At 30.4% G+C, this 12,636-nt stretch overlaps 1 protein-coding gene across 1 annotated transcript; it reads left to right on the top strand.

The window, feature by feature from the left end:
- The first annotated feature begins 5,834 nt into the window (after nucleotides 1-5,834).
- LOC112684683 (acetylcholine receptor subunit alpha-like 1) lies at nucleotides 5,835-12,392 on the top strand. The gene is made up of 9 exons (XM_025556319.1): nucleotides 5,835-6,010; nucleotides 7,283-7,431; nucleotides 8,721-8,765; nucleotides 9,125-9,234; nucleotides 9,370-9,580; nucleotides 10,530-10,713; nucleotides 11,395-11,547; nucleotides 11,712-11,866; nucleotides 12,036-12,392. The coding sequence occupies exons 1-9, from the start codon at nucleotides 5,944-5,946 to the stop codon at nucleotides 12,174-12,176; spliced, it is 1,215 nt and encodes a 404-aa protein (XP_025412104.1). The 5' UTR covers nucleotides 5,835-5,943; the 3' UTR covers nucleotides 12,177-12,392.
- Nucleotides 12,393-12,636: the final 244 nt, after the last annotated feature.

Below are 12,636 nucleotides of genomic sequence, written 5' to 3'. Positions count from 1 at the left end.
GAATACAGAATTATAAATTTTAAAAATCATATTGGATAAGAAAAAATTTTACAGTTCAAACTTTTCAAATTATTTGATTTAACAATTTAACACTCAAATTAATTTAATGCGAACATAGAATCTTATAACACGTCCATACGATGATGCAATAACAAAACAAACTTCAGCAGCATCAGCAGTTATTGATTTTCTCTTCTTTATAACCATAAACTAAAATACTTATAAAAGATAATAACTATTGATTTTATAGTTTAAAATTAAGAATTATAAAAACTCTGATAAAAATTAATTGATATAAATTTAAACACTATCACAAATATAATTTGTAGAATAATATGTATTCAAAGATGTTTAAAATGATAGTGAGTAAAATAAATTAAATACAATTAGTCATTACTTTTAGTTAATATAGGATATTTATATAAAAGCCTTTTTTAAATGTTTACTCATATGATTATTTATTTATTATTAGTTATTTATTACTTATTGAGATGATGTATTTTTTGGTTGATCAGTGAAACGTTTATTTATTCTACTATTTTATTATTCACCTTACTTGGACAGTAAACCTAACCCTAAAAATAATAAGATACTCCATACCTATGGAATAGTATGAACGCATAAATTATATCGACCTTCAGTCAAAATAGTTTTTCAAAACCAAAAGCAATAATTTAGGTTGCTATAATACATTTTTTTTTTTTACAAGTGGGATTATGGTAAAAAATTTGCTTAAAAAAATTACCTTTTTTTTTTACAATATCTTAAATAAATGGTTTCATGCCTTCGATAAATAGTAAAATTAAAATATTTTTAATTCGTTCTTGTCTTAATAATCAACACAAATATGAAGAAATTCTTAAAGAATTCGGATATCTCTGATAATTAACACTACTTTACAGTTATATTATAGACATTTAAATATTTAGGCTAAATAAATAACTTTTAATCATTTTAATACATATAGAATATATTTTATAAAATTGGCAATTTATGCAAAGTCAATAATCTGAGTAATTCATATAATCATTTAAATATCGGCATAAAGTTGATTGTTTTATGAACTATCGTGTTGTAAATACTAAAATTATAAACTTTAATACTTGATGTTTGCATATTGGATTGGATTTTAATTGATTTTAATATTATCAAACTACAGCTATGAAAAATAGTCCTAATTTAAACATCGGTTAAATAATATTTAAGAAATATCTTGATTTTACAATGATATTTGTAAACCTAACATTATGTAATTTTGTATTATTATAACTACACTCGTGACTATAATGAAGTTTAAAAATGTAAACTTCAAATATTTCGTGTCATGAAAGAGTAAATGTATAAAATGTCTTTATCTCGTAAAATACTCGAGTTATAGTTATTTTATGATTAAATATTCAATACATAATATTATATCATATTACGTTGACCTTCGCTCAGAATCACTTCTGAAATGAAATCATTTATCATTGCTATATATTTCATATGTATACAAATAACACGATCAATACGTTCGCCTAGTGACCTGAACAATGTTTTAAATTCCTCCACTATTCCTTTGCAATATGCTGTTCGGACAACGGGGCGACAGAGGTTGTAGTTAATTTACTTACTGAGCTTTTCATTTTTTCTTTTATTAATTTAAATATTTAAGAATAACCAATTTCTATTCTTGTATGTAGATTTATAACTAAACTTATTTCATCAGTAGGTTTGATTGATTTTGTTATCTTTTGAAACAATTACGTAATAAGACAACGATTTTTTTTTTTTTGTACAATTGTTCGCATATGAATACTACGAAAGATCTCACATAAATCTTTACTCAAAGGTTCCGCAATGTACAGTTTAAAAACTACTGTTCTTGGTTATGTCATACATTTTTCACGAGATTTATATTATGCGCCTTTATTAGCTATGAGAGAACAACTGCATACAACAGCAAGGCGTTATTTGTTTTACCATCAAAATTCGTTTTACCTGTTATTAAAATAACAATAATTATCTATTCAAAAAATTTGAACATAACACAGATAAAATGATTATACGACGATTACGATGTGGGTAACAGTTATAATTAATATTATAATTATACACTATTATATTAATACACTATATATTTATGTTACATACACTATATCCTTAAGCATCATAGTTCTTATTATGGATTTATTTATATTTATTTATTATTATTGTATTTATTTATGAGATAATAGGTGAATATGTCGTCATCGATAGCTCATTCCATATAATTTATTCTCACACACGTGTAACATTGCAAAAAACAAGTTCACGTGAAATAATCATAAGCTATTGGGAATTTATTTCAGAGCTAATAAATCTGTATTATGGAATAAAATGTTTTAAAAAAAAAATCATAAATATTATTAATGTTGATACTGAATACACGTATGCTGTATTTTTTTCGGAGTATTTCGCGATGATTTACAAGTTCAAATTAATAAAAAAATGCGATTTTTGTTATTTTCATCTATTTTGACATTTTAACCTTGTAGAACAATGGCACTGACTTGTATTTAATTTAATTGTACAAAGTATACAAATTAGTTACCACCACCGCCCACTAAGCTAAAGCAAATTAATGACCAGCCACATGATTATATAGTAAATTCAACTATTACAAAGTTAAATACAGGAGCGAACTGCCTTAAAAATGTACGTGTTCGAATATACAATATAAGGTTAAAAAAAAAAATTTAAATTGTTTTTTTCTTTATTTTTGTATATTTTGTTATTACTGTAAAATTAAAAACTATTTTCAAACTAAGATATTTAGAAATCCGTTAAAAATATTTTAAAAATAAAATTGTTGTAGATGCGTTAAAAACTAAAATATAAAAAATAAACGTGGCATAAGTGGATGCTCGTTATGATGATAGCTGATAACATATTAAAAATAATTAAAATAATTAATTTTTTATCATATTTTCTAATATTTGGTTTAAATACATAATATTATAATTTTATAAAGAAAATAAAATAAAAATATAATTGTTCTACATTTTTAGAATCAAATCACATTACCCCTCGTTTTACTGTCTTACAATTTTCAATCATTATACATTCGGGACTAAAACTATCGATATAACGACGATCGAAAAAGAAAACAATGAAATAATATTGGCTGTTAATGATAACTTTCATGTAATGATATTTTTCAAAATGTACGTTTTAATTTTTATTGAATTTAAACCCATGATACAATATAATGCAATATAGTGCTACCGTTATGATATACATAATACTATATATTTATACAATAAACTAAAGTAATATTTTTATATCAATGTATGTTTAAACTAGAACACATATTATATTCTTGACTTAACTCATGATTTATTCGGCATTAAATTACATCTATATTTGTCCTTCAAAATGGTTAAGAGACATTATTATTAAAAACAAATTGAACAAAAGGAAGAAAAGTATGTACAATTGACGGTCATTATGGATGTGGTTGATAAAATATTTTCATACACGTGAAATACAACGACTGTCAACTAAATAACGAAATACATTAAAGACGAAACAATGAATGATATTTAAAAATATATAAAAATCGTTTTATTCGAACATTTTACAACATATTATACATATCATACAACATTTATTATAATACATACAATTTATGTGTAATTTATATTTAATTTACTGTTTGCTTGAACAATTAAAATTACCGAAACTTATCGGGAACGGATTGAACGTGATAACTGCAACCTACTGTTTAATATTATTTGGTATATCTGAATCAATAATATACTCTTAATAACCGAAGAAATGTGTAAATTTAAATGTTTTACTCGAAAGTAACTCGTTAGAAACGCAATAACAATAACTATATATTATCACAGTCTAATTTTTTATACATGTACCATGAGTTGAATTATTAGAGGAAAAATGAACATAATACATGTACATATACATACAAAACTTTCAAGTTTTTATTCTTAGAAATTATATAAAATGCGCAGTATACTATTACAAAGAAACCATTATTTTTTCCGTATTTATTATTTTATTTTAGTACTATCATTACTTTGTCGACCATAAATAATCTTAGTTATTAGTTTAAGTGTTGTTTTGCATTCATATAATATACGCATTATAGAACAAAGTTTTTTCAGTTTTATCATTGGTGGTTGTATTGCGTTTTAAAAAACAATCTACTGTAGTTATTTTAAAATTATAAACTACTAAAGTCTGCATTTATCACAGTTCACTAATATACGTTATTGATTACAAATAATCCATGCACTCAAATTCCGGTTATCATTGTATTAGCAAGCGTTTTTGTGTTCAATTCATCCAAATCTATTATACCGGTGGTTCCCAACCTATGGGCTGCGGCCCACAAGTGGGCCACGAGCAGGTGGTACTGGGCCGTGAACCATATTTTATTAACATTACTTACATATATTTTTAAAATATTAAATATCAGCAAGTGAAAAATATTCGTTAATTGAACTCTCATGTGATCAGACTCTAAACTCGTTTTTTAAAACTACACCATTATTACCATTATACTTAAATATTCGGCGAGACTTTCCAGCAATTTCTAAAATTTTACTTAGAAATTTGGTGGGCTATATTTCGACAAACCTGTGTGTCTGTGTGAACGAGCTTTTTCTACTTTTTAAAAAATAAATGTAGGAATAAATTAAATTTTGAGTGATTTAAGGCTAAAACTTTTCATTTTTAATCCAGATATTGATTCTCTCATGGGGAACAATCCAAAATTGCATTAAATTGTTTAACTCTTGAATAATCTAGTTCAATGAAGTTCTATTTTTTGATAAACAATTGTTTTTTCAATAAATAAATTGTAATAACTGACGTATGTGTACATTATACATATATAACTATTGGTGGGCCTCAAAAATTTTCTATGAAATTGGTGGCCCACACTATTAAAAAAGTTAGGAACCGCTGTATTATACAATCAAGACACTAAAGTTACTAATGTTAATTTCAAATTTATATTGGAAATAATTTATTTAAATATGAGTTTATTAGAGAATTTAAATACTTAAATAGAAGATCTATAATCAAATTATTAAATGTAACGTATAATTCATTTTTAATTTTTAGTAATTTAGATTTTTAATTGATCAAAGTATAATACTATATAAGTATAATATATTCCAAAACATACCGATTTGGTGAAAAAAAAAATCTAAGAAATAATGAAATATAAGTTTAGGGCTTTGTTTTTAAATTTACTGCAATCCTAAAATATACACTTGATCAGAAAGTCATTAGCGTTATATGTGTATAATATAATGTATAGTTATATGTATATGTATAATTCTGTGTAATATTAATTTATTTATTTCATTAATCACTGAATTACTGAATTAACGGCATGATTTTATTTATTGTAAATTAAAAATTTTCACTTATATTTGTAAAATTTATTTTATTTTTATATGAAATTATTTTAATAGTAATTAATATTTTATTATATTAGTTTAAATTAAATTCTTAAATTGTAAAATCTGTATATCTAAATCAAATTATTATAAAAAAAAAAAAAAATTAAAAAAACTGTCATTTTATAAATAATTTTAATTGAACAACCTCATGTTGATGCATACACATCCTGGGAAACAATTTGTGAAACGTAGTTGAACTGTACAAGATGTACGAAAAATGTTCGCAGACACGAATTTATATGGACGCAGTAAATGAAATCGACCCACAGGTTTGTATAAGACTTCTATGGTGATTGGGTTTAATTGAAATATACTATGAGATATTACATCCTGCGTTAGAATTTAATAAATACCGTGTGCTGCTAACAAAACATTTACGACGCTGCTTATTAAGAGGAATACCGAGGAACGCGACGAAGATAATTGTAATCTTGACGTTGCCCACGACGGTCTTGCTGCTGTAGTCTGCTCCCTGTGGTGCCGGTCAGCGATGGACGTTCTACGATTGCAGTCATTCCTGATCACTTTGACCGCGTACTTTTTCGCGGTCGACGCAGGTAAATAATCAATATCACGTTGTACGATAATGAAATCGATCATCTATCCGGGCGGCGAACGGGTAAGCTTTTTGCACACTTAGGCCCTCCTCCGTACACGAAGCTACTAAAAAAAACTAAACTAGTTTAAACAACGAACGTCGATCGTGCCGAGTATCAAACGTTTCTGCGTGCAAGCGACTCGGGTGCACTTCGAGGGAAGAGTTTACGTCAATTGATCGTTTGGTAAACAGATTGAAATATATTTTCGTCGCAAAACGAGAATATCGGCTTAAGAACGTTATGTAGGTTCAAATGGACAATAATCATTATTATACAGTTTTTGATAATAAGTTGAGAACAGCGTACACAAATATAAAACTAGCATTATCACACATACAGGGGGTGGACAAAATACGAAACAACCAATTTATCAAGCGACCAATTTTAGACGACCAATTTTACTACGACTAATGTCACACGACCAATTTCATACGACCATTTGACTGTACCCCCGATGGAGAACTGGGTGGGTCCCGTTGTGCACAGTTAAACGATCATGTTTCGCGTAGTGGTTCTCAACCAAGACTAAAGGCGATGCTTACATACGCTCTGTGACAAATGTTTGTGTTTCCAACGTTGTCGTTGGCACTAATCTCGCTGATAGCCGGTATTTTTGCAAGTTGCAACTATCGTTTGGTGTACGGCTGCACAATGCGGCATGTGCAGTCCTGTATCCCGGTACCGAACTACCGTTCTCTACTTCCGTTCAAAGATTACATTCACCATCTCATCGCATGTATTTTTATTTTTGTTCAATTTTTTTTCTGAATTAATAACTTACCGCGAGATAGTAAAATTACAGTGGCAACAGCTGCAATCACGTCATCCGTTTTCTTTTTCCTACTACTTTATTAAGTTAAGTTTTTTGTATGAAATTAAGTATGAAATCGTACATGGTTATACACTGGAGGGAAGTATGCATCCAATACGGAACTGGATCCAACGTTGGCTACAACGCGTAACAGCATCCTTGAATCAAACATTAGTTCCAATGTTCGACCAATGTTTGCACATCAATGTTGGAGCCAACATTCGGCAAGCACCGCCTTTCCAGTTTGACCGTGGACGACTTGCAACGCGTTGATAAAATGTCACAATCGTCCCGAAAATGGATATTATGTATTATACATATTATTCGCCGTCGGGATGTACACGATTACAATATCATCACGTACGCTTTCCGACATCTGTTACTGGTTCATTATTTTCTTTCCGTTCGTCATGTTGTAGGCTTTGTGCAAACACCCAAGGAAAACATTACGGCTGCGCACGCATTAAGAAAACATCTGTTCAAGAACTATGACCGCGTGGTGGTTCCTGCCACGAGTAAAAAACTTGTTCAGATAAAAATGATAACCATTTTCAACAGCGTGGAATTGGTAAATTTGGCAATAGTTTTAGTTACCTAAAACAGGGGTGGCAAATTTTTCTAATGTTACGCGCCTGTAGGGTTGCCAACTTTGTAATGTTCGACAATCTTGGTCATATCCATTTTATACCATATTTCCAATGGCCTAGCCAAGATTTGGGAATGGAGAGGGGACAAAAACAATAAAGGGTATATTAATTTAAAAAAAAAATACCACCACTATGGCAATTTATACTGGTTCTATGTATAAAAATACGACTAATGGAGGACATAGTATAATAAATAATAATACTACCAACGAAATATAATATAATCATAACTAACAAAAGCATCTAATACATTTTATTTATATCACTTTTATTAAATTAGGTAGCTTATTGATACTTTTGACTTCAGTGTCCAGTATACCATGTAATATATATACTACATTTATTATTATTTTTTCTCTTTCCTACGTGCTATTAAATTATGAAAATTAATATTATATACATGAAATATTAATTAATTTAATTTTTTTTTTTTTTTTAAATAATTTGGCTTTATTTGAAAAATTACGATCTATACAGTATGTACAATAAGTAATATAAATAATTTACAACAGTTGACCATGAATAGAAACATGAGGTGGAAATTACACATTTGTGACACCTCTTACATTTATAAGCTTTAACTTAAGTTATCAAATCATGGCACCATTTCCTTTTGAGGCGTCTGGTTGGGTTACCTGGAAGTGTTAGTGAAGCTAAATCTTTGATTAGTTGGTTGGAAATATTTTGAAGTTTGGCGTGGAAGCGTTTGAAGTAGATAGCAGCTGTATTGTCGATGGAAGGTAATTTGAGGCCGGAGTTTAAGGTCTCGTTCGAAACGATTATTAATTTAATTATAAAAAATAACATTACCTATTTATTTACCAATTTAATTGATGTGACTTTTGTTGTTACGATGCTAATTTATTTGTATTCGAATTATTATTTGGTAACTTTAAATAAACTACATGTGGCACAACAATATTCATCCGTTTATCAGGTTTTCAAATAGATTTAAATGAAACTTGTTTCTGAAAAAAGTGAAAAAAACGACAAAAATAGCCAATGACTATTTTTAAAGTGGTTCGTTTTGGCCTTATTATTAATTACTCGTATTAAAAATTTAATTTATTGAAATAGATATTTTAATTTTTTTTTTGCGTGCCCTCATAATTTATTTGCGTATTATGAACTTGACATCCCTTACGCAATAACGTGTTCGCGAGTTGTAACACAATAATTTTGATCGCCTTTGTCGGAATTAATTTTTCAGAGTTACGACACGTCACAAATGACATTTCACACCTGGATGAATGTGGTGAGTACCATAAATAATATCATCGCGTTGTCTTAGGCCCGTATATGATACGAAACAACTGGAATAGAGGTGTTCAATCTTTTAAGACGGCCGGCCCACTGTTTATATTTAAAAAAATTCCACACGCCTCGTTCGTAATGAAAACACGTATTTTAAACGAAAATTCAATTCTAGTCACTTCACGTTTTCTTATGTCTTTTACAGCCGTTCTAACTGGACTGAAATACACAAAATACATATAATTCCATGCTTAACACGTTTTCGTGGACAACGGGTCTAAGACACCTGTTCTAGGACGCGTACGATTATCATGTGCGTTCCCGTACTGGGTGTTTTATCGGTGCGCGTTCGTTTTTCAGGAGTGGAACGACGACCGTTTGACGTGGAACCCGGATGATTACGATCAGATCGGAAACATAATGGTCGAACCCCACGAGATATGGTACCCGGACTTCAGGGCCTACAACAAGTAAGTCGGACCCAAATTGATGAGTGTATAGTATTATTGTAGTAAAAAAATTGACTACACGAAACCGTTTATTTTTTTCTTTCTCATATTTGTTTTTTTCTCGCTATACCACTACGCTCGCCCGTGATTTTTCAGCCTCGGAGTGGACGTGGAACGCGGCAACACGCACGCTATGATCAACAGCACCGGTCATGTATTGTGGGTGCCACCGATCCGGTACCGGGTGCACTGCAAGATGGACATGGCCCGGTGGCCGTACGACGTGCACACCGGTTATCTGAAAGTCGGGTCTTGGGTGTACAACAGCAAAGTGATAAATATGACCGGAACGGCTCCGTTGCACGAGGTCTGCACTCGTTATTCTCGTTAAATTGTATACGACATCATTATACCGAGTGCCTACGCAACAGCCTGTCGTGGACTGGTAAAAAAAAAAGGACATAAGAGTCCTAACACCGTCTTGGAGCGAATCTAACAAAAAACATTAAGAAATTCATAAAATATTTTAGTTTCATTTGTTTTCTATTCCAATGGAATATATTTTACAATTAGCAAATTTAGTACGATTCACAGACCATGATGCGAAAATAAATGCATTTTTCATAGTGATGTTACACATGTGCACACGTTTACGGTACAGGGAGAAATCGCATAAGGATTTGTTGCCTAAGAGAAATTTCTTTAAATCCTACTTATCGATTTGATCGGTATTACAACGGGTAAAAAAAATACAAGGAAAATTCGAAGTAAAATATTTAAACTTAAGGCTCGAACGGATGTTGAACATCCAAGCCGGTCCACGGCTGTGCACAGCATCGTCCGCATATAGCAGGGGTGGACATTTGGCGGCCCGCGAGCCTTTTTTATCTGGGCCGTACTATATTTTAAAATTACTTCATACAATTTTAAAATATATCATCTATAATCTAATTTATCGATATAATAATTGTTATATAGTATTAAACATCATTAAATATCTAAATAACATATGTATATATAAGTATAGCGTTCAACCATAGCTGTTTGTACCGAACTATTTAATATCTACGTATCATTCGTACCGTGCTGTCGTGTATGTTGAATTTATTATTGCCGTATATATAAATACTAATTAAAATTCATATTTTGAATGACCTTTTTTTTTTATTTTTATTTTTATATGCTCTGTCCCGCTAGATTTTAATTTTCTAAAAACTGGTCCTCTAGTAACTTTGAGTTGCCCATCCCTGGTATATAGTGATGCCACACAAGTAAATACGATAGCATAACCGTATTTCGTGTTGGTATTTTCGCAGATCATGGCCGTCAGCCCGTACCCGGAATGGCAAATATTGCGCATTTCCAGCGAGAAGTTCACACGGATCTATCCGTGTTGCCCGGACGATCCGTACGAGCACGTCGAGTACAACGTCACCATTGGACGAGAGATCCGTGAACACGGCACCGCCACCTTCGCCCTCATCATCCTACCAGTGTTGTGTAAGTATTTTCCATGTCCCTTCGTCCCGTTTGGAGCGGTCCTGTGTGTCACAAGAAAAAAAAATATCGCACGACTCGCGCTGCACAACACCAATATGACAGACAAACGCGTATTTTATAGTAAAATAACCTTTATTCTTGTACCGACATTATCGTCCTCCTCTAGGATCCCTATTCTTCGTCGGTAGTATACTTAATCGCCGATCTCATTCCTAATGCTGACTTCCTCGAATTATAATCCAATAAGATATAATTTATGTCCCTACTAAGGTACATCGCTGTAATGTCGTCCGACAAAAGTAAATAAAAATTTAAAAAAAACCATTGCACGACCTCTACCAGTGACAAAAATAGAATAATTATTATTTCCAGGTTCTATAACTGTAGTTATAATTATTATAGGTATGTAATGTATAACATTAGTAATAATTAAAATATAAATTAGAGGCCTACGTATATACCAAAAATTATATTTATGATTAAATTACTTCATATTTCATATTTGATTAAATATTCACTGAATTTTCAAATCGCTCTTCTGAGTACTTTTTTAAGTTTTTGCAGTTTTGAACTGGTTTGTCTATGTATAATTGTCTATCGGCGTTAATATATAAGGACATTTTTCCGACACGTCATCGTTGTCTGATAAAACGATGTAAATGTATTTTTATTTTTTTACAGCTACGGCTCTGTTGAATTTGCTAGTGTTCTGCATCCCACCGGATGACAAGTCAAAACTGATTACCAGTCTGTTCAACGGGTTAATCGTTGTCTCCATTCTACTAGTCATTTACTCCAAAATACCATTAATACTGTCCAGCGTCCCGTTTATTGGTACGTATTTAACGTAATATGTAATTTATGCTTTTTAACCGTTGCACAAACTTATGCTCCTAAAAATTTTAATATCCGAAAAAATCATTCACCGCATTAAAATAACTGTATGTTAGACTGTATGTAGTAAGACCAACCATTTTATGTTTTGTGTTGATCGTTAGTTTTATACTACGCCTACAGTTTGGGGCTTACAGTTCTGGCGGCAGTAATATCAGTGGCATTGAACAACTTGACCACAACACCCAAACCCCTCCCAAAACCGATAAACGTTTTTGTCCAGTCGAGATTTGTAGAGATGTTACAAATGGAAATCAAAGTAAGATACATATATACGTTTCAAAATTCAAACTTTTCAGTTTTAAGTCTTTCGAATATTTATTCTCAATATTTATGTACTATGGTTCACAACAAAACTTTATCATTCTACAGATCATCTCTGATTCATGTTATTATTATTTTATATTGATCTCGTTCAATATTTACAGGGATCAACACATGACGATCAAACGGATTCAAAAACGGTGGAATTTAACAGGAGACGAATATTTGCTAATGTAATAGATAAAATATGTTTTGCCCTATTTTCGTGCATTTATATATTTCTGATATTCCGCTTTATATTTTAAGCAATAAAAACACATTTATTTAATCATGTCACTAAATCGTAGTTCAAATCACTAGTTCAAACATTATTTCAAGTACCGAAGTTTTTATTTACCAACACATTTTAAAAATAGTTTCCAACCCATGGTCTTGGAATTTTAATCATTTATATTGTATTCATGATAATAAGTTAAGTAAATCTAAATCCGATGGCCATATTATAAGAATAATTCATTTTAGTTACAAACTCTATTTTAGAAGTAGGTACTCTTGATTAAATTCCCTTCTCTCCTCTTGTAGTCACGTCCTATAATCCACGTATAAGTTGTACACATATTTGGAATTATTGATAGTCTAATCAAATTGTTAAGTCATAAGAGAATAAATAACAAATACCTATGTAGTGTTAAAAAAAAAAAATTGTGAAACAGATGCTTTAACTATATTTTTATAAATTCAATTAACTAATAAATAAAAAACTAC

This window comes from Sipha flava, unplaced genomic scaffold (assembly GCF_003268045.1).
Source record: "Sipha flava isolate LNK unplaced genomic scaffold, YSA_version1 255_pilon_pilon, whole genome shotgun sequence".
Taxonomy (NCBI): Eukaryota; Metazoa; Arthropoda; class Insecta; order Hemiptera; family Aphididae; genus Sipha; species Sipha flava.
Note: the sequence above shows the minus strand (reverse complement) of the source record. Positions and strands in the feature narration are given on the sequence as shown.

What these genes read in the sequence shown, in the direction of transcription:
- LOC112684683 (XM_025556319.1), top strand. Translation starts at nt 5,944, where the DNA reads ATGGACGTTCTACGATTGCAGTCATTCCTGATCACTTTGACCGCGTAC. An exon ending in CTTTTTCGCGGTCGACGCAG is followed by an intron (nt 6,011 to 7,282) that starts GTAAATAATCAA and finishes GTCATGTTGTAG; the next exon opens with GCTTTGTGCAAACACCCAAG. An exon ending in GAACGGCTCCGTTGCACGAG is followed by an intron (nt 9,581 to 10,529) that starts GTCTGCACTCGT and finishes GTATTTTCGCAG; the next exon opens with ATCATGGCCGTCAGCCCGTA.